Below are 25005 nucleotides of genomic sequence, written 5' to 3'. Positions count from 1 at the left end.
GGACCCTTGGTTTTATAATTAAACTAATAAAACTTATTTGCCTAAAGACATGTATCAGTACACGTCCCATGGAAACTAAGGCATTTAAAAGGCTGGTAAAGATAGTGGTAACCTATCATGAAACCAGTAAAGTTTAGTTTATGTCTAGGTTTAAGAGATCATCTTTAAAGAACATGGTTTTAAACTGGAAGCAAGATACACCGTTTTAAAAACAAAAATAGCACAAGATAAGTGGCATGTACTGTGGCAATTTTCTTTAACACAGCTTTTTCAAATATAATCTACTCTGCACTGCACTCAAACCGCAGAAACACCCAAGTTAGGAGAGGAAAAAAAAAGAAATACTTAGCCTTGCAAGAAGGGCTTATACTCTAAGGAATATCTGAATAAAATTGAGACATCTGCAGTAAAGTTTTACCTTCTCCCTAGAATGGTTTGAGATGAACTCAGAGTAACACTGTGTAACACTGTCTTCCAAGAAAAAAAGACAACCTGATCAATGCAAGAACACATCAGGCTGCCCTGGACAGGCCAATCAATTCGAGAAAGAACCTTGCCCAGGGCCTTATGCAAATAGAAGCATATCCTGCAACCTGGGGAGGGAACATGCGCAATAGATCAATTGGCTCTAAAAAACCTTACAGCCACATCAGCTTCAGACGGTAAATATATTACTGATGAATACCTCACATTTTCTGCAAATTCTTAAAGTGGTCTATTTTTAATTGCTAGTTAAAAACTCTTCCTGACATCTAGAGTGCAGCGAAGAGGAAGAAACATCGTGGGAAAAACACTCAGCATTACTTTTAGGAGTGTGCAAATAGAATTCTGACTTCTTAAAATTTCCTGGCATAGCAGAATTTGCTGTCATTTCAGGAGGTTAAATTTTTAGTACATCTGTATTTTATAAAGAGGAAATAAACACCTAAAAACAGCAAATACTATCTCAGGTAGTTCTTGAACAAGGAATAAAAATGTGGGAGAAATAATTCAAGATATAAAATTACAGTCATCACTCTCACACTAAAAGCCCACCCTGTCACCAAAGATTATGCTCCACAGTGGCTAACCTACTGATATAGGAGGACTTTTAAAGTTAGTATCTTTATCTCCAAAAATTTCTCTAAAATCTGATTAGAATGTATAATAAGGTGCTCAAGGGCTATTCAATACACAAAGTTAGTACGCAAAGCTCCATCCCTGTCAAATGGTCTTGAAGGCAGGTCAGATGCTTTATAAGGCTACATACAAAATGCCCAATTATCAGGTCTTTGAGGAGTACTTGAGCGCAAAATTATTTCCTAAATTTTTCATTTTTTATTTGTTTTTAAACCTACTGTTTCTTCTAAGGAATTCCACATTTCAAAAAAGCCTTTCATAACCCAAAAGAAGTCAAAATCATATTTTAAATAGAAATTATAATGCCAGAAACTATAATATAGATATCACCAAGCAAATAAAAATTCTGTAAATACCTACTAGTACATTTATCTTAACTGTCTTCCACCCTGGAATTTTAAATTAAAAAGTTTAGGTGCAGATGCATTTTTCTATCAAATATGTGACAAATATCTCTAATATTAAAAGCAAAATATACAATTTTCTTTTACCTATTGATGTGTGAACTTTCCCTGACACCTCATAAAATATGAAAATCAGACATCTATTATAAAGTTCACATTTAAAACTGTTCATTTAATTGTTAAAAGAACACAAATATCTTAATATACTGGCTTATTTCAGGCAATGAGGAGAAACTGAGACTGTGCAGAATAAACACAGCTTAATTTTTATTTTCCACATTTCTAGGGAATTCTATTCTGGTAAGATTTTAAGTTTCTTTTACTCTAATAAGATTTTTTTCCTAAGGCATAACTAAATATGCCAGTCATTTGTTTGATCCTCTTTACCTAGACTTAAAGCTTTATAAAAACTTTACTATTTACATGGAGAAAGCATAGAGATTTAAAATCAAAGCAATATAATACTCTTTTATAGCCTTTCAAGTATTATATATCAGATGAAGTGCTTATAATAAACCAGAAAGGCATGTAGTAGCAGGTTAATTATAGGGACTGAAATGTTTCCTTTTTACAACTTTAATTTCAAATATAAGGATTTTGAGTAAGTCTGATATTCACAGTGAAATATAAACTTTAATTTATCATAAGTAAAATACAAAGGACCAAGCAACCATGGTTTAACTTTTTGTTACAATATTTAAATTGTTATATTTTCTCCATTATGTAAGAAAATATGAAGAAAATTTTAGACTAATATCATCTAATATTTGATGTGTTGACATTGTGATAGGCACTGAATAATGAAATTCTACCATTCCTTATATAAATCTGCACAGTGTTTTGTGTTTAAAAGCATAGTCTCAATTTTAAAAGTAGGTCAAGTATGATATGCAGTTTACCAAAGAATTGTGTGCTTTACAGAATGTAGAATTTCTTGAAATGAAAAGTCCTCTCATTAATTAAAAATACCCTAATTTATTAGCAATTTATTTCATCCAATTTTTAAAAGGACACATTAGAGAGAAGAGTGTTTCATGGGGGAAGTTCATTACATTGGATTTTTTATTTTAAATTCACTAGATTTCAATTATGGTTCTGACCTTTGCTGTGTAGCCTTAGACAAGTTCCTCAACCTTTCTGAGTCCTTAACCTGTAAAACAGATCTAATCATACCTACCTTATGGAATTAAACATAAGCTGTACAATGCCCTGCTAAAATAATGTTTAATGACCAAATATGGTGGTATCCTAACTTAGGGCTCTCTTCTGACTGGAAGTATAGTGTAATTGTTATGAGCAAGGGCTTTGGAGCCAGAGTTTAGGTTTAAATTCTAGCTTCATCATTACCAGTTGTGTGACCTTAGTACTAATATTTTGCTGATCCAGTTTCCTCATATGGCACTGAGGATAATAATAGTACCTACATCATGGAGTAGTTATAAGATACCCGTTATTTGGTGGGTGCTCTGCTACAAAGCTGTTACTACCAGGTGTAACTTATAGAAATGGATAATTCTAAGGAGCAAACACTGGTAGCAGAAATTGTTACAGTGAGACTTAAAGGACAATTCTATGTAGTTGGTATTAGAAGACAGCTGTCTATTTCTAGCATGGAATGAGCTGTAAAGAAGAGCCAAGAAGGGCCTTGGCCAAGGAAACTCATCTGCTTTCCAGTTCTTCCTAAAGTGTCTTCAATTTTTTCTACTTAAACAATTTCCAGAACTCCACAGCAGGACATATTCAAAATTCAAATATAAATGATACCGGGCTTGCCTGTTATCTTAAAGTCTCTTTACCTTCTTCCACCTTCATTACTTTGTGTAATTAAGACTTGATTAAAATTGAAAGTCTGCTTGGAAGGTGTAGAATAAAATAAGCAATAAACAGGATATAGAACAAAAACTAAACCATTATATAATTCAACAGAAAAAAGCAGAATTAAATCATGAAATACATGACCAACCAGGAGGTTGTTTTAGGGATAAGAGTCACTATCCGCATATGTATTATGGCATTTATTCTGCACAGATACTTGATGAGAGGAAAAACAAACCAAAACCCACTATAACAAAGTGACAGGTCACGCTTTAAAGGAAGGAAAAACATATTTGAGTGTTTCTCATCTGTCAAATGGGCATAATAACAGTAATTCATGTTATGAGAGGCCCTGGTTGGGGAGATCAATTGGTTAGAGCATCATCCGGATATGCCAAGGTGGCGGGTTCGATCCCAGTCAGGACACATACAAGAATCAGCCAATAAATGTGTAAGTGGAACAACAAATCGATGTCTCTCTCCCACTCTCTCTCTTCCTTTCCCCCTCTCTCTAAAAATTAATAAATTAAAAAATTTAAAAAATAAAGTTGTTATGAGAATTTTAATCATATAAAGTACATTGTATAAAGTCTATGTTTAGAATAGTACCTGGTACACACTAAGTATCACTTCAGTGTCGCTTCATTAGTGACACTGAAGATGACTATGATAATGCCACTCTCTTCTGATTTGCAAGACATGCATAAAAACTAGTTCTGAGGGAGGTGGGGTCAGCTGGGGTGGGGTGGAGGGATGGGGAGAAAAGGCATACAACTCTAATTGAATAACAATAAAAATTTTTAAAAAATGTTCATTTTCAAAGACACTGCTATGAACTGCTTAGAATTGTTCTTGACCCAATCAAGTCTCAGTCCCCATGGCTGGCTGATGGATTATATGGATTATAGTAGCACTGAAAGGACTCTAGGAGACTGAAAGAGGGCTCTAAAACAGAAATCAGATATGAAGGTATCAGTTTTGCTTGAGAATTTATTGTAAGATCTTAGAGAAAACACAAGTGTTACTAAATGTTAAGATTTATAATATGCTAAAGATATCTAATATATTTCTACATTTTAATATTTAGGCAGATGTTCTAAAAATGTCTAATATGAAGCAAAACTAGAAATTTGAAGCTGGGCCTATAATAGTGCTTGAAATTATTATTACACTATTAGATTTCCTGTCAAGATGGAGGCATGGGTAGACATGCTTCACCTTCGCATGCAACTACAGAGAGAATTACAACCTTTTCTCAAAACAAATAACAACCAGAACTGTCAGAAAATCGAGCTGTATGGGAATCTGACAAGCAAGGATTTAAAGAAGCCACTTTCATCCAGACGGGTAGGAGGGGTGGAGTCGCAGAGACAGACGGAGAGGTGCAAAGATGCTGTGTAACACTGACAGGCAGTGGCAGTGGCTGAAGAATGGACACTCTGATATTCACATGTGGTGGATAAAAATTGAGAGGGATACCTTAGGAGTGAGTGAGCGATCCCAACCCCAAGCAAGACCATCAAGTTCAGGGTTCCAGTGCAGGGAAGATAAGTTCCTGTAACTTCTGGCTGTGAAAACCAGTGGGGGTTGAGGCAGCAGAAGAAACTGCGGGATTTTCAGGAGTTTGCTTAATGGGCCTGGAGGACTTAGAAAGTGCGCAAATCCACCAAATCTCAGAATCACTGCCAGGGCAACAGTTGCAAGGGTGCCAATTGCATTTGGGAACAGGGTGAAGTAACTAGAAATGAGGCAACTGCCAGGCAAACCTCCAGAAGCTAGGCAGCAGCATTATCCCTCTCTGACTCCTCCCCTCACAGGGCCACAAAGCGGTGAGGTGGGTTTCACCACCCTGGTTACCTAAGGCTCCACCTCACACAATTTACAGGTGCCTTATACAGAGAGTCAAAGCAGATCTACCTAATACATGGGGGCGGGGGAAGAAACCCACATGGAGGCTGCCAAATTGAGGAGACAAAGAAATATGGCCCAAATGAAAGAACAGAACAAAACTCCAGAAAAAGTAGTAAATGAAACAGAGATAACCAACCTATCAGATGCAGAGTTCAAAACAATGGTGATCAGGATGGTCTAAGAACTCATTGAGTACAGCAACAACATAAGGGAAGAAATGTAGGTTATACTAAGTGAAATAAAGGAAAAATCTACAGGGAACCAAAAGTAGAGAGGATGAAACTGAGCAACAAACCAACAAATTGGAACACAAGGAAGGAAAAAGCATTCAATCGGAACAGCAGAAAGAGAAAAGAATTTTTAAAAAGGGGGATAGGCTTAGGAACTTCTGGGACAACTTTAAACATACCAACATCCAAGTCATAGGGGTGCCAGAAGGAGAAGAGGAAGAGCAAGAAATTGAAAACTTATTTAAAAAAATAATAAAAGAAAATTTCCCTAATTTGGTGAAGGAAATAAACATACAAGTCCAGAAAGCACAGAGAGTCCCAAACAAGTTGGACCCAAAGAGGAACACACCAAGGTACATTGTCATTAAAATGTCAAAGGTTAAACATAAAGAGAAAATCTTAAAAGCTGCAAGAGAAAAGCAGACAGTTACCTACAAAGGAGTTCCCATAAGACTGTCAGCTGATTTCTCAAAAGAAACTATGCAGGTAAGAAGGGACTAGCAAGAAGTATTTGAAATGATGAAAAGCAGGAACCTACAACCTAGATCACGCTATCCTGCAAAGCTATCACTTAGAATGGAAGGGCAGATAAAGTGCTTCCCAGATGAGGTAAAGCTAAAGGAGTTCATCATCACCAAGCAATTATTACATGAAATGTTAAAGGGACTTACTTTTAAAAAGAAGGTCAAAACTATGAACATTTAAAGGACAACAAATTTACAAATTTCAACAATTGAATGTAAAAAAACAAACTAAGCAAACAACCAGAACAGGAACAGATTCATAGATATGGAAATAATTTGGAGGGTTATCAGCTGGAAGGGGGAAAGGGAAGAATGGGGGGAAAGGTGTAGGGATTAAGAAGTACAAATTGATATGTACAAAACAGACAGGGGAGTGTTAAGAATAGTATGGGAAATGGAGAAGCCAAAAAACTTGTATGTACAACCCATGGACATGAACTAAGGGTGGGGGATTACTGGAGGGAAGGGGGATACCAGGTGGAAGGAGGCAAAGTGTAAAAATTGGGACAACTGTAATAGCATAATTAATAAAATATATTTTAAAAACTGAAAAAATGAATAAAAGAAAAGAAATTATTATTACACTATTAATGGTATTGGAAATAGAAAATTTTTTCTGAGGTAAGTTGAGCAGTAATACAACAAAGGCAATACACAGGTTAGTAATCTCATTTTAGTACAATTTACAGGGCAAGTTTCCAGAAAAAGTCAAGGTTTCTTTGTTGTTAGCAGACAGACTATTAGAAACTATTAGAAAATCAACATTTATGAAGCATTGCTAGATGCCTTATAACTGAAAAGTAGCCAATATGGGGAACTTTTACTGTAGGGGAAGTTGAGTATGCTTTATTTTTCTACCCAGTGCCTCTTCTTTAGAAAGATAAATGTCAAATTTTTTCCCAATCCACATGTCTGACTAATGTAGTACAGAAATTTGGAGATAAAATGTTAGATATCAAGATTTATGACTATTGAGACATTAACTAGGTATATTAGAAATTAGAATATTCTTTAATCATTTGTGATCAAAATATTATATAGCAATTTTTATTGAATGCTAATGCTCTGTAGTAAACTTTGTTATGAGAAAAATTCAAAAAAAGTTAAGGAAAACTAAAGAAGTCTGGATACACTAATAAATAATTAAATAGGCAAACCAGTTTCTAGAGGATATGATATTTAATGTATTTAGTGTAATCAGAGAAAACATAACTAATTTTGGGGGTTGGGTTAAGTTTGTCTACTCCCTTTAATTAAGAGATTTCAATATTTTCTTAGTTGATTTTCTACATTCACTGATCAATTTACATTAATGGTCCTTCCAAGTATCCAAAGTTTCAGGGTTATGAACTATACTTCCCTATACAGTCAAGTACACTGACTCTAAATGTCCCTGTTTTCCATCTTCAATATCCACTTTATTCTCTCCTCCATCTCGTTTTATTCTATACTGTGGCTCTATATGAATGCCCAGACCCTACTTTCTTCATTCTGAGCCAACACAGCACCATCTGAGATCTGCTGCTGATGACTTATTTACATAAGTTATCTAGGATCAAAAAAGTATTTATTGTGGCCCAGACTGGTGTGGCTCAGTTGGAACATTGTACCGTAAACTGAAAGGTTGTGGATTTGATTCCTGGTCAGGGCACATGCCTCGGTTGCAGGTTTGGTCCCCGGTTGGGGCAAGCACAAGAGGCAATTGATCAGTGTTTCTCTCTCACGTCAATGTTTCTCTTCCTCTCCCCACCCCGTCTCTAAAATAATCAATGAGCATGTGCTTGGGTGAGGAAAAAAGAAAAGTATTTATTGTGTATATACTTATGATACCTCCAGCTGGTGTAGGAAGCATAGTAGGGACCAGAGAAAGCAATGTTTTAGTTACTTATTCTCTGTCAATTAAGAAAACATTTCTGAGTGTCTTAAAGCAAAAGAAAAATGAATTAAGACACTGAATAAGAGATAAGGCTGGGAATAATTAATGAAACTGAAAACTGACCATAGCTCTGGGTTTACAGGAGATAAAGGTAAAAATGCATGATAGTTGTTATGTTCTGACAAAAGACCATTATCAGTTTATCACCAGAAACAATTCTAATACTGAACTCAGTCAAATTTGCCATATGGATCTTTATATTGGGATGGTAACATGACCTCTGGACTACCATCCCACGTCACAACTGCCTTACTATTGTATATTACTCTCTGTTTAAATATGCTTTCTATGTATAACAGTCTGGAGGCCAGGGGTGTAACCTGTTTCTGTAGTACTTGAACAGAGTAGGATGTCCAACTGAATAAATGACTGAATATCTTTAATAGTTTTCTAAACCATTTCTTGTTCTGAAAGCATAATATTCAATCTTAACTCCAAAATAATTTCTATCAAATCAAACTTATGTTGTGCTTTATTGTGATCTAAATTCATTCAATGAAAAAGTATTGAAAACCCGTAACAAACAATGTGAGGTGAAAAGGAACTGACATACATGTAGGGATTGAAAGTTCTCAATACTAAAAGTTAGTATCACAGTGGCTTAATGGAGTATCATCTTGTTTCTTTGAGTTCAAGGAAAGTTTTAGACCCATAGTGTGATCATCTCAGAGCCACAAGAGCAGGAAAAAATAATAGCTATTCCCACCCCATCTCCTTTATTGCCACAGAAACCTGATAACCAGTATATCAAGGAGAAGCCCTGGGTATCTAAATGACCTTAGAATACAGTATTCTACTCTATCTCATTTTGATCTAAACCAGATGATTAGACTTCTATCTTGATTCATCTCTTCATAGTCCTGAATTTTTTTTTTTTTTTTTGGCCTACTGCTATAATCCCTTTCTTTCTCTGGAAAGATTCCATTTCTAAACCCCCAATGGTTGAAGCCTTAAAGTTGCTTTGTTTATTCTTTCCCAAGTACTGAATTTTGTTCTTTTTCCCCCCTTCCTTCCCTGTAAGGCAGTAAGCTGCGCTTGGCCTGGGAGAAAAGGTACTCTTAAAACCAATGACTACATTCTATTTGCTCAGTTATCACCCAATGCCTTGCTTTCCTGCCCCTGTAACTGGATTGCACCTTTTTTCAAACTGGAGCTGACCATCGCCCATAGATACTACTTAGTGATGGTCTACCTCTACTCCCTCCAAAGCCAACCTCTCCAGCTAAATTAGCTCTTCCTGAACCAATCCTGAACTTCAGTCAAAAGATCTTTGTCCAGATATGGTGTCTATCATTGTTTCTCGAGCTTTACCCTAACATGCATCTAGTATGCTTTGAGTCTGTATCTACCTGGCTCTCGTGTTGAGTAAATTACGCAATAAGGATTGAGGTCTAATTTCTAAAATAGAAGTTGAAAAGTTTTGATTTCAAATTTTTTTTGTCCTCTAAGAGCTCTTTTCAGTTGTGGTGTCAAATCAGAAGTGTCACTGGGGTTGCATATTTTACTTGGGGGAATGCTTATATTAACTGAGCATCATAAGGCTACAAAAACAGAAAACAAACCTCATTGTTACTTGAAAAGTGTTTTTCTGCAGTCTTTCTTAAAAAAGGCTTACCAGAGTTGATCATGCTCTCATAAGTGCAGTAAAATTAAAATGTTTCATTAAGATCTTTGATAAAGCCAATGGAAAAAAAGTATTTATTGTGTTTTATTTATTTATTTTTAGAGAGAGGGGAAGGGAAGGAGAAAGAGAGGGAGAGAAACAACAGTGCGTGGTTGCCTCTCACACGCCCTCTACTGGGGAACTGGCCCGCAACCCAGACGTGTGCCCTGATGGGGAACTGAATGGGCGGCCCTTTGGTTCACAGGCCGGCACTCAATCCACTGAGCCACACCAGCCAGGGCAAGAAGTATTTATTATAGAGCACCCAATCTCTCAGCTTCAGAGATACATAAGGCCTGGATGCAGCCCATCTATGTGGATACTAAAAAAGTCTCCTGCAAAGGTAATTCTAATGGAATACTAAGGACCTTTGACTCTACAGAAAAGATTCTTATAAAAGATGAGTGAAATTTTTCCTCCATTTCAGCCTTCTGAACAACCTGATCTTGATGTGACTGAGGCATATAAACATTAAGGAGCACCTTAGGTCCATAGTGGAAGTGATCTATTGAGGATGGAAATAATTAAAAGTAGTATCATACATAATGGTGAAACAATGATTTTCCCTTAAGATCAGGAACAAATGGATGTCCACTCTATTTCTATTCATTGCAGAACTGGAGAGGGAAATTAGAAATCCCTATCCCCAAAAGGCATCTAGACTGGAAAGGAAACCTAACTTTAGTCACAGATTATATAATCTTGAATACAGAAAATGCTAAAGAATTCATAAAAAAACCTATTAGAACTAACAAACGAGTTCAGCAAGGTTGCAGAAGAGCAATATACAAAAAATTAATCTTATTTCTATATAGCAAAGAACAATCTGAAAATAAAAGTAAAAGAACAATTTCATTTAGAATTAGAATCGAAACCAACAGAATAGGAATAACTTTAACAAAATAAGTGTAAGACTTGTACACTGAAAATAATAAAACATTTTGAAAGATATAAGTAAGTGGAATTTAGCCCATGTTCCTGGATTAAAAGACTTAATGCTATAAAGATACCAATACCCCCCCAAACTGATCTACAGATTTAATTCTAATCGAAACTCCAGCTCCTTTTTTGGTAGAAATTAACAAACCGATCCTAAAATTCATATGGAAATGTACTGAGAACAGCCAAAACCTTCACAAAGAACAAAACTGGAGGATCCATACTTCCCAGTTTCAAAACCTGCTGCAAAGCCAAAAGCTGGTGTGGTACTATATAAGGACAAGCATGTATGTTGTTGAAACAGAACTGAGAGTCCAGAGCAAGCCCTGATATACAGTCAGGGGTACTAAGACAAATGGAAAAGAATAGTCTTTTCAACAAATGGTGCTGAGACAAATCATTTAAGAATTAAGCTGGATCCCTACTTCATACAATGTACAAAAATTAACTCAAGTGACAAAAACTATGTAATTTGGACTTCATCAAAATTTTAAAAAAGATCTTCTGTACTTCAAAGAACATCGTAAAGAAAGTGAAAAGGTAACTCACAGAATGGGAGAAAATATTTGCAAACAATATATGTGATCAGGGACTTGTATCCAGAACATATAATACTGTTGAGTATTAAAACTCAAAAGTAAAACTATAACACAATTAAGAAATGGACAAAGAATTTGAAAATAGAGTCTCTTTTGGGGTGATAAAAATGTTCTAAAACTAGACAGAGGTGATAGTTGCACATTTCTGTAAATATACTAAAAACCATTGAATTGTACTCTTTAAAAGATAAATTGCATGGTTTGTGATTATATCTCAATGAAGCTCAATAAATCTCAATTATATCTCAATAAATATGTGTAAATTGTATCTGAAAAATTTTTTAAAAAGTTAAAAAATGGATAATGGGTGAAAGAAAGGGAAGGGTTAAGTCAAGGAACATGTACAAAGGACCCATGGTCAAGGACAATGGGGTAGGGCTTGCCTTCAGGAGCAGGGGTTGGACAGGGCAGGGAGAGCAATGGGGGAAAAAATGGGAACAACTGCAAATGAATAACAGTAAAAAAAAGTAAATAAAAAAGAGGAAACAAGCAAAAGTAAGCTCATTATAAATAAAAAAAATAATGTTAATCTCATGATTGGAGATGAATGGAAACTTTCCTAGACTTATTTCTCACATTGCCATATACTATTATGGATGCAACTCTAACTTCGATAAGTAATCTTCCTCTTTAACTGAGAAGTCATAGAGAAGCAATCTTCTTAGTCAGCCTTACAGTTGGGGATGCCAGCAGAGAGGAGACTATATGAGACTAACACCAGAAACAAAAAGGGTAATATTGTCTAATATGACAGAGTTGATTAGGCAGAGTTCCTAAATTCATCAAATTCAAATGGAGGGAATGAGTCAATTTAATTAGTAAAAGCTATTGCTAATGCTTACTCTGTATATTGGTCAGTTAACTATATAGATATTTGAAGACTGTGCTGCTGTAATATATACTGTTCCCAATCTGGAGGTGGGGAGGGTAAGAGCAATATTAGGCATTTTTATCTTTGAGTTGTTTCCAGATGATTTGGGTAAGAATATTTAGAGATAAACAATAACTTTTCAGAGAACTGAATTAGCATGTACTAAAGTTTTAAATTGTGAAACTTATAAACACTACAGAAAAAAAAGGGGAGTTAACTGGGAATACTTTATGAAAAATTTAGTATGGAAATTCACCTGGGAGGGAGAGATGGCATTAGCAAAAATGAGAATGAGCATAACCTGTGGGCATTTAGACTCACATTCAACTAACATTGATTTAATTCCTAGTAACCAAGAATTTTCTAATTTAATGCTCAAACTTTGCTAAGGGTACTATAAGGAATCTGACCCAACTTGTAATTTGTAGGTATCAGAACTAGGATTCAAATCAGGTCATCTTCTTCTAAATTTCTTGTTCTTATACTACATTAGGTTTGAAGTAAGCGGTAGAGGTGTAGTGAGATGGAACAATGGCAATGAGAAAATTAGACTTGAACTGAAAGTTTTTTTGGAAAAAATACAATTGGAAAGAGATAATCAGATTATTCATGGGGGTCTTGAAGTCACAGAAAGGAAAGATTTCAGAAGAAAAACCTGAGAAAAGGTGTTGGTTGGTTGGTTAGATGTGGAACAAAAGGAGAGATGTTAACATAAACGCTAACAAATTGAATCATTCCGTTAAAGTGGGATCTGCTAATACACATTAAAAATTATTCAAATAAAAGTTAAAAAAAATCAAACCTCAATATTTAGGTAAATCCTGTGGAGCTAAACAAATCCCATTTGTATATGGAACTCTTTTTCCCCAAATACTCTGATTTGATTTCTAATTTATTCTATTAACCACAATTATTAAATATCCAGTATGTGAAAACATTCCACCCAGTACCTACATATTTGCATAATCACTGTTCATTACTCTTCATCTGTCCTGCTTGGATTCCCTTCATATCCACTTTGATATGCTTCTGTAGGTGTGTATGGGGGAAGGATACACTATACTTTCCTCTTCCTCATTAAGGTTTCCAGATCTGTTGTTACTAACCAATGAGAATCTGTCTCCTTAACATCTCTAATGTGTGCTCCTTCCTTACCACTCCCACTACTTCTATGTTGGTAAAACCCTTCATTGGATCTTACTTGGGCTCCTGCAACTAACTCCTAAAATTAGTGTTGCCAATAATCGATCAAAAGATGGTATGTACACTCTATGCAAGGCAGGGATAAAACTAAATAGAGGAAGCAAAAATAATATAAATTCTGGTTCCTCTTAAAGGACCATACAGAACAGTTAGAGAAACTAAATTATCTTCATATAAAACCAGAGAATTAAGACAGCATCCCATACAAGTTGTAATCATCCCATAAATTAACATGCTATTCGTGTCATGTAGGCAGCTAACTCAAAATTCAAGTTATATTGCAAAAGGCAACTTATTTTTAGTGAATTACCTACATTTTAAAGTAGGTCTGTAAGCAGCATTTTGCCTGAATTACTTTGATTTTATTATGGCTCAATCTTTCTTTGGCTTATCCTCCCCTCCTCAGTTCTAGATGCCCAAAGGCCCACCTTTTAGATATTCCCATTGCTCTCAATAAGCAGATATCCTACCAACATCCAATTTATTTTGTTCTTTGTAGACAAGTTGTAAATAATGCTTCTTTAAGGTCATAGCTGATGTCACTAAAGGTAAAAACTAATACTTAAGTCCCGTTCCATTTTCTCTTCAGGGTAAATCCAAATCTTGCTCTAGGCAATTTTAAAAGATCATCTCAGAGTAGACTGAAGCTGAGTGTGCTCACAGAGTTATGTCCAACAACTAGTCCTCTATCAGTTGCTGAAGGTCAGCTTAGGCTGCCTGGAGGCCGGGGAGCCCAGCATGAACAATGGCAGGAAAACAGAGTTCCCTTCATTCCTTAATTCACATGCAAGTGAGGTGCCAATCAAGTGCTGACAAGCATGGAGAAACCAAAATCAAAAGTGGGTAGACACACACTTTCAAAAGGAACAGTTTTCACACATTTCTAAATGATGTTTTTAATGGTGGTTCTTTATGTACCACTAATAATATAAAAAAATAAAACCAACTAGAAAAATACAAATTTTGTATCAGCTGAGATAATTCAATAAACTAAAAATATATTTACAATAACTGTTTAATGTGTTTTATAAAAAATATCAAAACTTCAGACTAAGGAAAGACATGTAAATGCAAATTGATTTATTGAGCACTGCAATCAGGGCAGGTAAGGAGAACTGATCATTAACAAGGAAAGCTAATTCATTTCCAATATAAAGAAAATTTTAAGGCTGCATGATTTTGTCAAACTATCACCTAGGAAGACAACAGCAAAGCACTCTGAAATGACCAACAATGGAAGCAATGGAATCACTTCATCAAAGTGGCTGGCGAAAGAGATGATGGAAAAGCTTAAAACTGCATTGTTTTTTAATGACAGTTAATTTCCAACAAATGAGGTCAAACTTTAACAACTAATATAAGGAAAAAGTAAGCTGCATTATTTGTAGAAGTCTTTCCGAATGAATTTGGGAAATGCATTCAGATCATGACTACCGATTCTATCAGTGTATAAAGCAACTTCTAACACAGAAATGTAAGGCTTTGGGACAGTAACTTTACATACTGGTGTTATCTGTATATTGGCACTATTTCAAATTCGGATACCACAGGGTAGATACGTTACTTTTAAAAACTGATCATCAATTCATAAAATAAGTAGTTCTTCCCTTTTGCCTCTAATGGCTGAATATTGGAATTGCTACCAGAGTTATCATATCAACATTTATTTTTACTAGGATCACAGGAAATTTAAAGAATTGGAAACTTGAGCTGTTACCATATAATAAGAATAAAAGTAGGGAAAGGCATATTTTTAGTATCACTTTTTTCATTATTATAGTGAACTGTACAGTGTCTGAAAAAAATTAGACCTGATCAAATTCCAAAATTACTATCATAAAATGAACATTGGTTTTGAAAATAAATCTCTTAAGTATAATGTATTCTTTAGGGGAAATTTAATACTTTAAGGTAGAATAAAATCATAAATTATGTTCTCAGTTTTTAAAAACAACAATTAGCAAAACATGAAAGCTCTGAAACTATTTTGTGCTCTGAGTTTAGAAATAATTTATTTTCAGACATCTATTAGCACTACATTTAATTTTAAACTGTATTATAAACAATTTAAATTTAGTAAATGGCAGGGTACATTTTAAAACAGGTCCTGATTGGTACCTGTTTTTCAAACAATAATCACTATAAATAATTGCTTATATTATTGGAGCTGTACTATCCACATAGTTTACATTTAAAATACATTTTCTTAAAATTCCTGACCTAAAAAATGAAAGAATGTAAACTTGTATGAGACTGGTACAAAAAGAATCTCCAAACATTCAAACATGATGTTACAAATTAAGAGTGTTCTGTAAGATGTGTATGGGAGGGAGGGTAGAGAGTTTTTAATCAGGAGTAGAATTTTATGACACTTATGTTTAACTTTCCTGAAACCCAGAGATTAAATATGTGATATGTATACTGTATTATTGAGACAAAAAACATAAACCATAATTTAAGATGTTCATAATTTACTTTCTTATAAAGTTAATATTAAAATTTTAAATCCATGTGAAACCTTTTCAGATATTATACTTATGCTGAAAAATCCTGAGAGAATGAGTATTCTTCAACATTTTAAACATTATGACTTATCTCCTAAGAATATTGGGGAGAATAGGTAAGAATATTATTCAACTTTAGGTAAAGGCAAAAGGTTTAAAAACATTTTAATTTTTTCTTATTGTTCTTTATCAATGCTACTTTTTAACACCCTTTTGAAATTCAGTAGAAACACAATGGTCTTATATGTATTAATCATGCTTTGTCAAAAGTTTATGTAAACCCATCAGTGTACAATGATATTTATTTGGAGGAATCCACGTTATTAGGTCAGGGATCACTTTTTTTTTAGTTGCCACCATCCCTACAGCCCCATCACATAACCCCACCAAGTCACTTCACAAAAAGTAGCACATACATGAAGTTGAGATGATTGCCACTAATATTTTAAAACCCAAACAAGGTATATTGCATTAAATAGACTTCTCAGGCCTGGTGCTGCCTGACAGATACGTGATGTGCCAGTGGTTACATTATACTCCTCCTCCCATGCATGCACCTCCTGCAGAGACAGCAGACTACAGAAGCTGACCCTCACTGAGACCATCTTGTCTCTCTGACAAAGCTCCTTTTTAACTTCTTACTTACTGGTTACTTCCTGTGATGGAGAAAAACTTTAGCTCAGCTTGTGATAATTTCACAGGCCCTGAGGACCCTGACCCTAATAGCCTCAAGGTCAGAAGTCAAGTCTTGTTCTGAAACATCTGTGTGCTTTATATTAAAGTGGAACAAAAGTGGAGAAATATCCACCAGTGTGTGACAAGAAGGACAGGCAAAACAGGACAGACACACTGGTCATCTGTTACTCCGGCATCTTAACTTCATTTTAAAAACTGTCTAAAATTTGTTTAAATTCCAATTTTGATGTTCAAAGGATTTCTTATAAACTGTAAAAATAAGAATTTCCTAACTGTAAGAATCCCTAACTGTAAAAATAAGAATTTATTTTTTACAGATGTCTTAAATTTGATTAGTCTGAAATTTGATTAGTCTTTGAAACATATTTTAAGTTATTACTCTAAGTGTCAGTGGAATTTCACGTTTTGAGTAATATAATGTAGGAAGAAAACACAAGCTATATAAATGAAAGCTGTGTGTGTAGTAGCTGTAGGATTAAAAGAACAATTTAAAAGACAAGATTTACATTTTAAAAAGTACATTTTACTAGTTTGTTAGCTATCTTAAGATATCCATTATATATTAAAATAAATTTAGCAGAGTTAAAAGTACTTAGAAATTGCTTCTAAAAAGTGAAATCAATTTAAGAAAAAATGATTTTAATTTATTTCTTGATCTTAAGAGATTATAAGCATTTGTAAATTTAGGTCAGCAAAATTATTCTCACGTGTCACCACGAGTTTTATATCTAAATTAAGCGGGTAAGCAATAAGGTGTGGGGAGGTTGAAAAGGCCATGGGAATATATTTAATTTCCATGAAAGGAGAAATACATAGCAAAGTTTAGAAATGTAAAAATTAGACAACCAAAGCTGTGCCTGCTTTAATGCCCACTTGAGGCTATTAGATTTTAAAATTATGAAGTACACTTTAGCCAAATTAATCATTTTATTAGAGCATGTGTACCTTCCTGTGACATCAGGGGTCATGGGCACAAAGGCACAAGTTCTTCATCAGTGCATTTTTCATGCTGATTACACCTCATTAAACATTCACGCTGGTATTTGTATTTTTGTAGATCATATAGACAATATTCAGAAATCTTGATAATTTTTTCCTACCATGTACATACAATCTTAACTCCAAGAATCAGATTATTTTGAGATGTAAAGATTTTTATGGCGAAGTAATGAGTAACACTCAGAAGCAGATTAACAGAAGCTTTCTGATTCTGTAGATTTTAGTTATATAGATTCTGATCAAGCGCTAATTTGTAGAGAGAACCAGTTAAAGAGTATCAAAATATTCCCAAATATTCAAAGGGTCTCTTGAAATTTCTTAACACTTTACAGATAATACATACTTCAATAGTATGTACATAAAACAGGAAACATAGATATCATAAAATGTATAAAATTTGGGTTATAATGTAGAAACTTAAAAGTAATAATGAAATAAGGAATGGGCAAAAAGCTTTCTGGTTAGCATTTATAAGCCCTACCAAAATAAATAAATAAATAAATTCTTTTTAAATGTCATAAAATTATTTAGTCAAAATACATTATTTTTATCCACTATAAAGGGATTTAAAGTAATGACACCAACCAAAAGGGAGTGGAGGGGATATACCCCAAAGGAGTTTGGACACTGAAAACAGAGTTAAGTGTGCACTTACTAGTTCAACGAAAGCAAGTCCTCCATAGCTATGAGCAACAAAAAATACATTCTCAGCTGCAGACTGGGCTATGAAATGGTCCCACACGTAGACTGCATGTTCTTCGGGAGAACCATTTTCCTATAAATAAAACAAATATATATTACATACTGTATCAAGTTATCATCATAATGATCAAATATTAAAATATGTACTTGCTTATGTAGCATAAAAAATAAGATGGTTATAGGTTATTCAAAATAGTAATACAAAACTACATTAATTATTCAAATTAGAGAATAAATTAGTATTATACTATTATTAAAATATTGCTAAATTTAACTGCTACTATAATCTTCTGAAACAAAATATTTAAAATAAGCACATCTTTGAGGGCAAATTACATTCTGGGTATATCTGAGATATTAAAATATATCTAAGGACATTAGTTTCATAACAGAAAATTATAGTGGTCTTATGATAAAACTGTAACACTAAAAAATTCAGATACAATTCTATGTATATCTGAAAATACTTATGTTATATATAAATCTAAATTATTTGATTTATAAAATTTCAAGTGTCTCTGTAGGCTGAAAATAAGCAGAAATTAGCAACAAATATTTTTATTTATATTATATAAAAATATACATAAATAAAAGACTTTCCATACAAATTTTATTTCTAGAACCAAGAGATATATAAACGTATAAACCCAAGGTCTTTTACATTTTTCCTAAATTGCTAAACTTTAATAAATATATGCATATTGCTTTAATTCCAAAAGCTCTATAATAACTGTAAATTGTTGTGTGTATTTCTATAGCTGACACATATTGTGGTAAAACCTGGATAATGTGAAAAAGAAAATCCAAAGAGCTAAATAATACTGATCAGAAAACAAACTGCTAAAAACTAACACACATAATGAAAATATTTTGTGCAAATATTTCTTGGAAGCTTTAACACCAAAAGTTTAATTCCCTAAGAATGTCATGGTATTAGACAATGAACACAATTTATTTGTATTTTTCATCTCAGAAATTATACAGTATCATATAAAGGTCCATATGAATAGTCCACTTGGCACCTAAAAGCTGTTGTTTCCTAAAGTCTATCTCTGCCTTAAATTTCTCTCTAGAGCTCTAGGCCCAAGGTCATTTCCTCTGCATATCCCACAGATTCTTCCATATTGACCAATTCAGCGCTGTGCTAAAAACGTCTTTACAAATCTGTGTCATTGTCTGTGCTCCCCACCTCCAGCTGAAACCTGAGCATATTTTACTACTCTCTCCCTCAAACTCCACATATAATCAATCATTAAAATGCTGTTGATTCTGTCCCCAGCTGTCTCTTAAATCCATTCACTTCTTGTCATTCTCATTTCCTCTGGCTTTAGCTCATGCCACCATCATTTCACATGTCAATGATGGCAACAGTCTCCAGACCACTTTCCCTGCTTCTGGAGTGGCCCATTTAAATGCTCCCCCTCTCTCTGATTTTGTAGTGAGAACAACCATTTAAAAATGCAAATATGATCATGTTGCCACATTATTCACCTTCTGCTTAGAGCCCTTCAAAGTCTCTACATTGCACTCAGGATCAAGTTTGAACTCAGTATGTATGACATTAAGGCCTTTCATGGTCTGGCTTCTGCCTTAAACTCTATCTGTCACCACTGCTCCTAAAACACGATGACACAAAAGACACTTTTTTCCACCATGAGAGACAATAGAGAACACTTTCTGAGTTCCAATCGCAGGGAACAACTGCAGTAACCTAACTGTGCCATACACTTCTTGTCTCTGGACTCTTCATTTCAAAAGTGACCCTTGTGCTGTGCCCTCACTTCACCCACCCCCTTCGCCTACGTAATTCCTGCTTGTCTTCTGAACCCAAATGAGACATCCACCTCCTATTGAATGTCGTTCCAATCATCCCCAAGGCTAGGTAATGTCCTACAACATCTCGTGCATGCTCCCATTATCACACTGAATGATTTTTATTGTAATTGCTTGTTAGATTATCAAATTCTTGAGGCCAAGAGCTGAGTCTTGTTATTTAAATCTCAGGGTAATAAATAAATAATGAAAAGACAACATTTATCTTCAGGACGATTACTTACAACCTTGTAGTCATGTAATGAAATACAAATATACTTTCAAAGATAACTATTAGTAACAAATATGAAATTGCCCACACCAAAAGTATATAAAATAAATACAAGAACACTGAGTGGAAGGAAATCACTTTAAGCATTTTGGGCTTTAATAATTTAGTTTTCATTCATTTTCAAAGTGGAAAAATGGGTATCATAAAAATGGGTGGTTAACTCTAGGGAAGAAAGAATTGTAATTGGAATATTAGAGTTCTGGTGACTGGCAATGTTTCAGTTCTTGACTAGGATGTTAGTTACACAGTGTGTTCTTTATATAGTTATAGTTAAACTGACTGATATGAGGGGTGACCCCCCCCCAAAAAAACCCCAGAATTATCTTCTGGAGAGCTTCCCCCACTAGGTGAGTGCTCTAGAAATCTATCTGTATCAGTGTACCAGCTGGCATTGTTGTGAGAGGCTGCATTTGGTTTCAGTGAATTTTTTTTGGAGATTCTTTCAACATGTTGGCCCATTGCATGATGGGTGACTAATGCGTGCACCTGCCCACACCACACTGAGTGTTCAGCAGTTTTAACCAAAAATGGTATGACCCCCATACTCAACCCTCCCTATTTATCTGATCTTGCTAGGGGTAACTTTTTTTTGTTTCCCCTAGATGAAAAATATCCTCAAAGGGAAATGTTCTGTCGATGTGGAAGATGTTAAAAAAATGGCGGGAACACTAAAAGGCATCAAAATCGACAAACTGAAAAACTGTTTTGAATAGTGGAAAAAATGTCTTCATAGGTGTATTGTATCAATTGGAGAGCACTTCGAAGGTGACTGAAGTTTAAGTATGTAAGAATATACAATTTTTTATAAATAAAATCAATTTTAGGGGGTACTCTTTATACGTATTTAGCACTTTTCTGTACATATATCTAGAGTGACCACAGATTTATTGTACAAACTTTTGAGAGTGAAGAAAAGTATTATCAGTAACTGTACTTAAGAGAGTAGGTCTAAATTGGTACAATCCAGACAAAATCCAGACACCTGGTTTCCTTAGTTTTAACTCACAATGAAAGAAATATATAGGGAACATAGTTAATACTACTACAATAATTGTGTATGGTGCCAGGGGGGTACTGGAAATATGGGAAGGGTGGGAAACAGTTTGTAAAATATATGATTGTCTAACTACTATACTGTATACCAGAAACCAATACAAAATAATACTGAAAGTAAACTTTAATTGAAAAATAAAAACAAAAGAATACAATAAACCTATTTCCAATACCAAAAGAAAGAAGAAAGAAAAAGGAAGAAAAAGAAAGAAAGAAAGAAAGAAAGAAAGAAAGAAAGAAAGAAAGAAAGAAAAAGAAAGAAAGAAAAAAGGAAGGAAGGAAGGAAGGAAGAAAGAAGAAAGAAAGAAGGAAAGAAGAAAGAAAGAAGAAAATGAAACAAAGACACATGAAAGAGTTTCTACATGCTGATAGCTGGCAGAACCAACAGTCTTAAACACCTGTGATGGTCCTAAATACTCTTCTATGTATAGACAGAATAAAAACATACAGGAGTTAGATTACTGTCCCCATTAGGCACTGTGCTAGAAGTGGAGGTGTAAGGATAATAAGTAAGCCATGATTCTGGTCTTTAATGTGTTTGCAATTTCACAAGGGTGTTACATAAAGACAGAAGGGGCAGTAGTATGTGAGAAATATTACTCTCTCTATTCCTGACAGACAGACTCAACACCAGGTCCAATGGGCTCATTATAAATTCATGTGATCTGACTGACCTCAGTGAGACTCTCCCCGATTTCTTCTCGCAGTTACCAATTCTTCCTTGAGAGCCTACCTGTCCCATCCTTTCCATTCCCACCTCAGTTTGTGTGTCCTCTTACAATAGATTCCTAACTAGTCTCATTTCCTCTAGTCTTTCCCTGGAAGCCTATCTTTCCAGCCTTCCTTCTCACTATTTCCTGGAACCTGATTTAGGCTCCAGAAAAATTTGGATTACACACTAACAGTCTGCAAAACCCTAGACAAAAGTCTACAATGGAATTCAGTCTAGGGTCTCATAGGTAACGCAGCTCAGACAAGACAAAACCTAAAGGCAAGAGCACTTCTCCAGGGTAGCATGTTCAGTAATCCACATAAATAAAGTGATAAAGACTATAAATACTACTAGGGTAACAGCACAGTGAATGGAAAGGAAGAGATGGACTGAGTCATTACAACTGAAGAATTAGCAAAACTTTGTGACTCATAGGATATGAGGAAAACTGTCAACCAGGCCCAAATGACCCATCTGTGACTAACGGAGAGCTAAGAATCAAGTAGTTCTTTCCACTGTTCACATATAAAGACTCCTGTTTCTCAGAGATGAGTATTATAGTTGAGTCTTTTCCTCCACACTCCAGGGAGACAATATCTGGTTATAATAGTGGTCTGTCAGCAGTGGGAAAAGGAAACCTCAAGTATCCATGTGCCCCAAGTACTTAAATATTTTCAGCTTGACTCCAAGACCATTAAATTATTCTTTAGTGTTAAGTTTTAAAACCAAATGTTCAAAAAAGCAAGACCCAATTGAAAAATGTCTAAAATATCCACTTAGGGGAGTATCTATAAGCACAACTAAATAGTCAAACAAGACTATTTCGGGCCAGACTTGACAGCCATTAACCCTATGAAATATAGGGCAGAAATGAGTGTTTGCCATCAGTGCAGCAGCAGCAGCAGCAGCAGCAGGCACTCCTCTTAGGTGGGAGCCCTGCAGCAGTTCCTGCAGCAGCCCACGTAGCCTTCCAGGAGTTACTCTCCTTGGCCATGGGGTGCTAGCTCAGGAGTGAGGGAATCAGAACTCACCTTGGCAGATGCACGAGTTATCCTGACTTAAAAGTCTTATACCCCACAGAAGCCATTACCTCTTGCAACAACTCCATAGGCATGGCTTCCAGGGATCCTGCCTATAAGGAACTTGCCCGATTACAAGAGTTATTACCCTCAGGGAAGATCAAAGCTGTGGTATCTTTGAGGTATCTCCATACTGCTTTCCACAGTGGCTGCACCATCTGTATTCCCAACAGTGGGAAAGGGTTCCCCTTTCTCCACATCCTCACCTGCATTTATTGACGATTGCCATTCTGACAGGTGTGAAATGGTATCCCATTGTGGTTTTAATTTGCATTTCTCTGATGATTAGTAATGTTAAGCATCTTTCCATGTCTATTGGCCATCTATATGTCCTCTTTGGAGAAGTGTGTATTCAGATCCTTCGCCCATTTTTTAATGGGTTGTTTGTTTTTTTTGGTGTTGACTTTTGTATGTTCTTTATAAACTTTGGATATTAAGCCCTTATCAGATGTGTTGACGACTATGTTCTCCCATTCTATGGGTTGTCTTTTTATTTTGTTGATGATTTTTCTTTGCCGTTCAAAAACTTTTTTAGTTTGATGTAGTCCCATTTCCTTATTTTTTCTTTGTTTCCCTTGCCTGGGGATATATACCTGATAAAATATTGCTATGGGCAACGTCCAAGATTATGTTGCCTGTTTTATTTGAGGATTTTTATGGTTTCAAGTCTAACATTTAAGTCCTTGACCCATTTTGAACTTATTCTTGTATGTGGTGCAAGAAGGTTGTCTAGTATCATTTTTCTGCACTTGTCTACCCAATTTTCCCAATACCATTTATTGAATAAACTATCTTTAGCCCATTGTACATGCTTGCTTCCTCTGTCGAATATTTATTGACAATAAAGGTGTGGGTTTACTTCTGGGCTCTCTACTCTGTTCCACTGATCTATGTGTCTGTTTTTATGCCAGGACCATCCTGTTTTGATTATTATGGCCTCATAGTATAGTTTCATATTAGGTAGTGTGATTCCTCCAACATTGTTGTTCTTTCTCAGGATCACTATTGCCACGTAGGGCCTTTTGTGGTTCCATATAAATTTTTGAAATATTCTAGTTCTGTGAAATATGTCATTGGTATCTTGACAGGAATTGCATCGAATGGATAGATGGCTTTGGGTATGGACATTTTAATGTTTATTCCTCCCAGCAATCCCACTTCTGGGAATATACCTGAAGGAAACCAAAACACTAATTCAAAATAACATAAGCATCCTTATGCTCACTGTGGCATTATTTACAATCGCCAAGATATGGAAGCAGCTCAAGTGTCCATCAGTAGGTAGTGGATAAAACAACTCTGGCACATCTACACAATGGAATACCATTCAGATGTAAAAAAGAGGGAAAGTTTTACCCTTTGTGACAGTATGGATGGACTTGGAGAACATTATGCTAAATGAAATAAGCCAGTCAGAGAAAGATAAATACCATATGTTTTCACTCATATGTGGAATCTAATGAAGAAACTGAACTAACACAGAAAATGGGGATGGACTCAATAGATGGAGAGCAGGATGACAGCTAGTGCAGGGGTAGGGGTGAGGGGGTGGAGGGATTGAGGAAAAAGGAAAAAGGACTCAGGGACATGGACAACAGTGTGGCAATTTTGGGGGGGACAGGGGTATAAAGGGACTAAATGGTAATGGGAAAAAATACAACAAAGATTAAATTTTTTAAAAAAATTATTTGGTATTCATAGTCTATAGTCCTAATCCAGATGTAGTTTACCAATCAGAAGTAATTTTCTAGCAATGTTGCCTAGCAACTACCCACTTAGAGTGAATACTACGGTATGCTTCCCAGAAGCCCTTTTAGTTATATGGCACTAATTTCCTGAGATTGGCAGCTAATAGCTTTAAGTGAGGTACTGTCTAGGAATTGTTTTCACCCAAAGAAAGCTATCTTGCCTAAATCAGCGATTTTCAACCTTTTTCATTTCA

The 25005-nt window shown here is 35.1% G+C and overlaps 1 protein-coding gene across 2 annotated transcripts in view; it reads right to left on the bottom strand.

Moving 5' to 3' along the window:
* ARB2A (ARB2 cotranscriptional regulator A) overlaps window positions 1-25005 on the bottom strand; it is a 404957-nt gene that overhangs the window by 171226 nt on the left and 208726 nt on the right. For both annotated transcript variants that reach the window (XM_024563510.4, XM_024563505.3), the window contains one exon: window positions 18069-18188. In XM_024563510.4, coding sequence (XP_024419278.1) covers window positions 18069-18188 — 120 coding nt within the window. The remainder of the gene's footprint in view (window positions 1-18068; window positions 18189-25005) is intronic.

The sequence above is a fragment of the Desmodus rotundus genome, chromosome 1 (genome assembly GCF_022682495.2).
Source record: "Desmodus rotundus isolate HL8 chromosome 1, HLdesRot8A.1, whole genome shotgun sequence".
Classification (NCBI taxonomy): Eukaryota; Metazoa; Chordata; class Mammalia; order Chiroptera; family Phyllostomidae; genus Desmodus; species Desmodus rotundus.
Note: the sequence above shows the minus strand (reverse complement) of the source record. Positions and strands in the feature narration are given on the sequence as shown.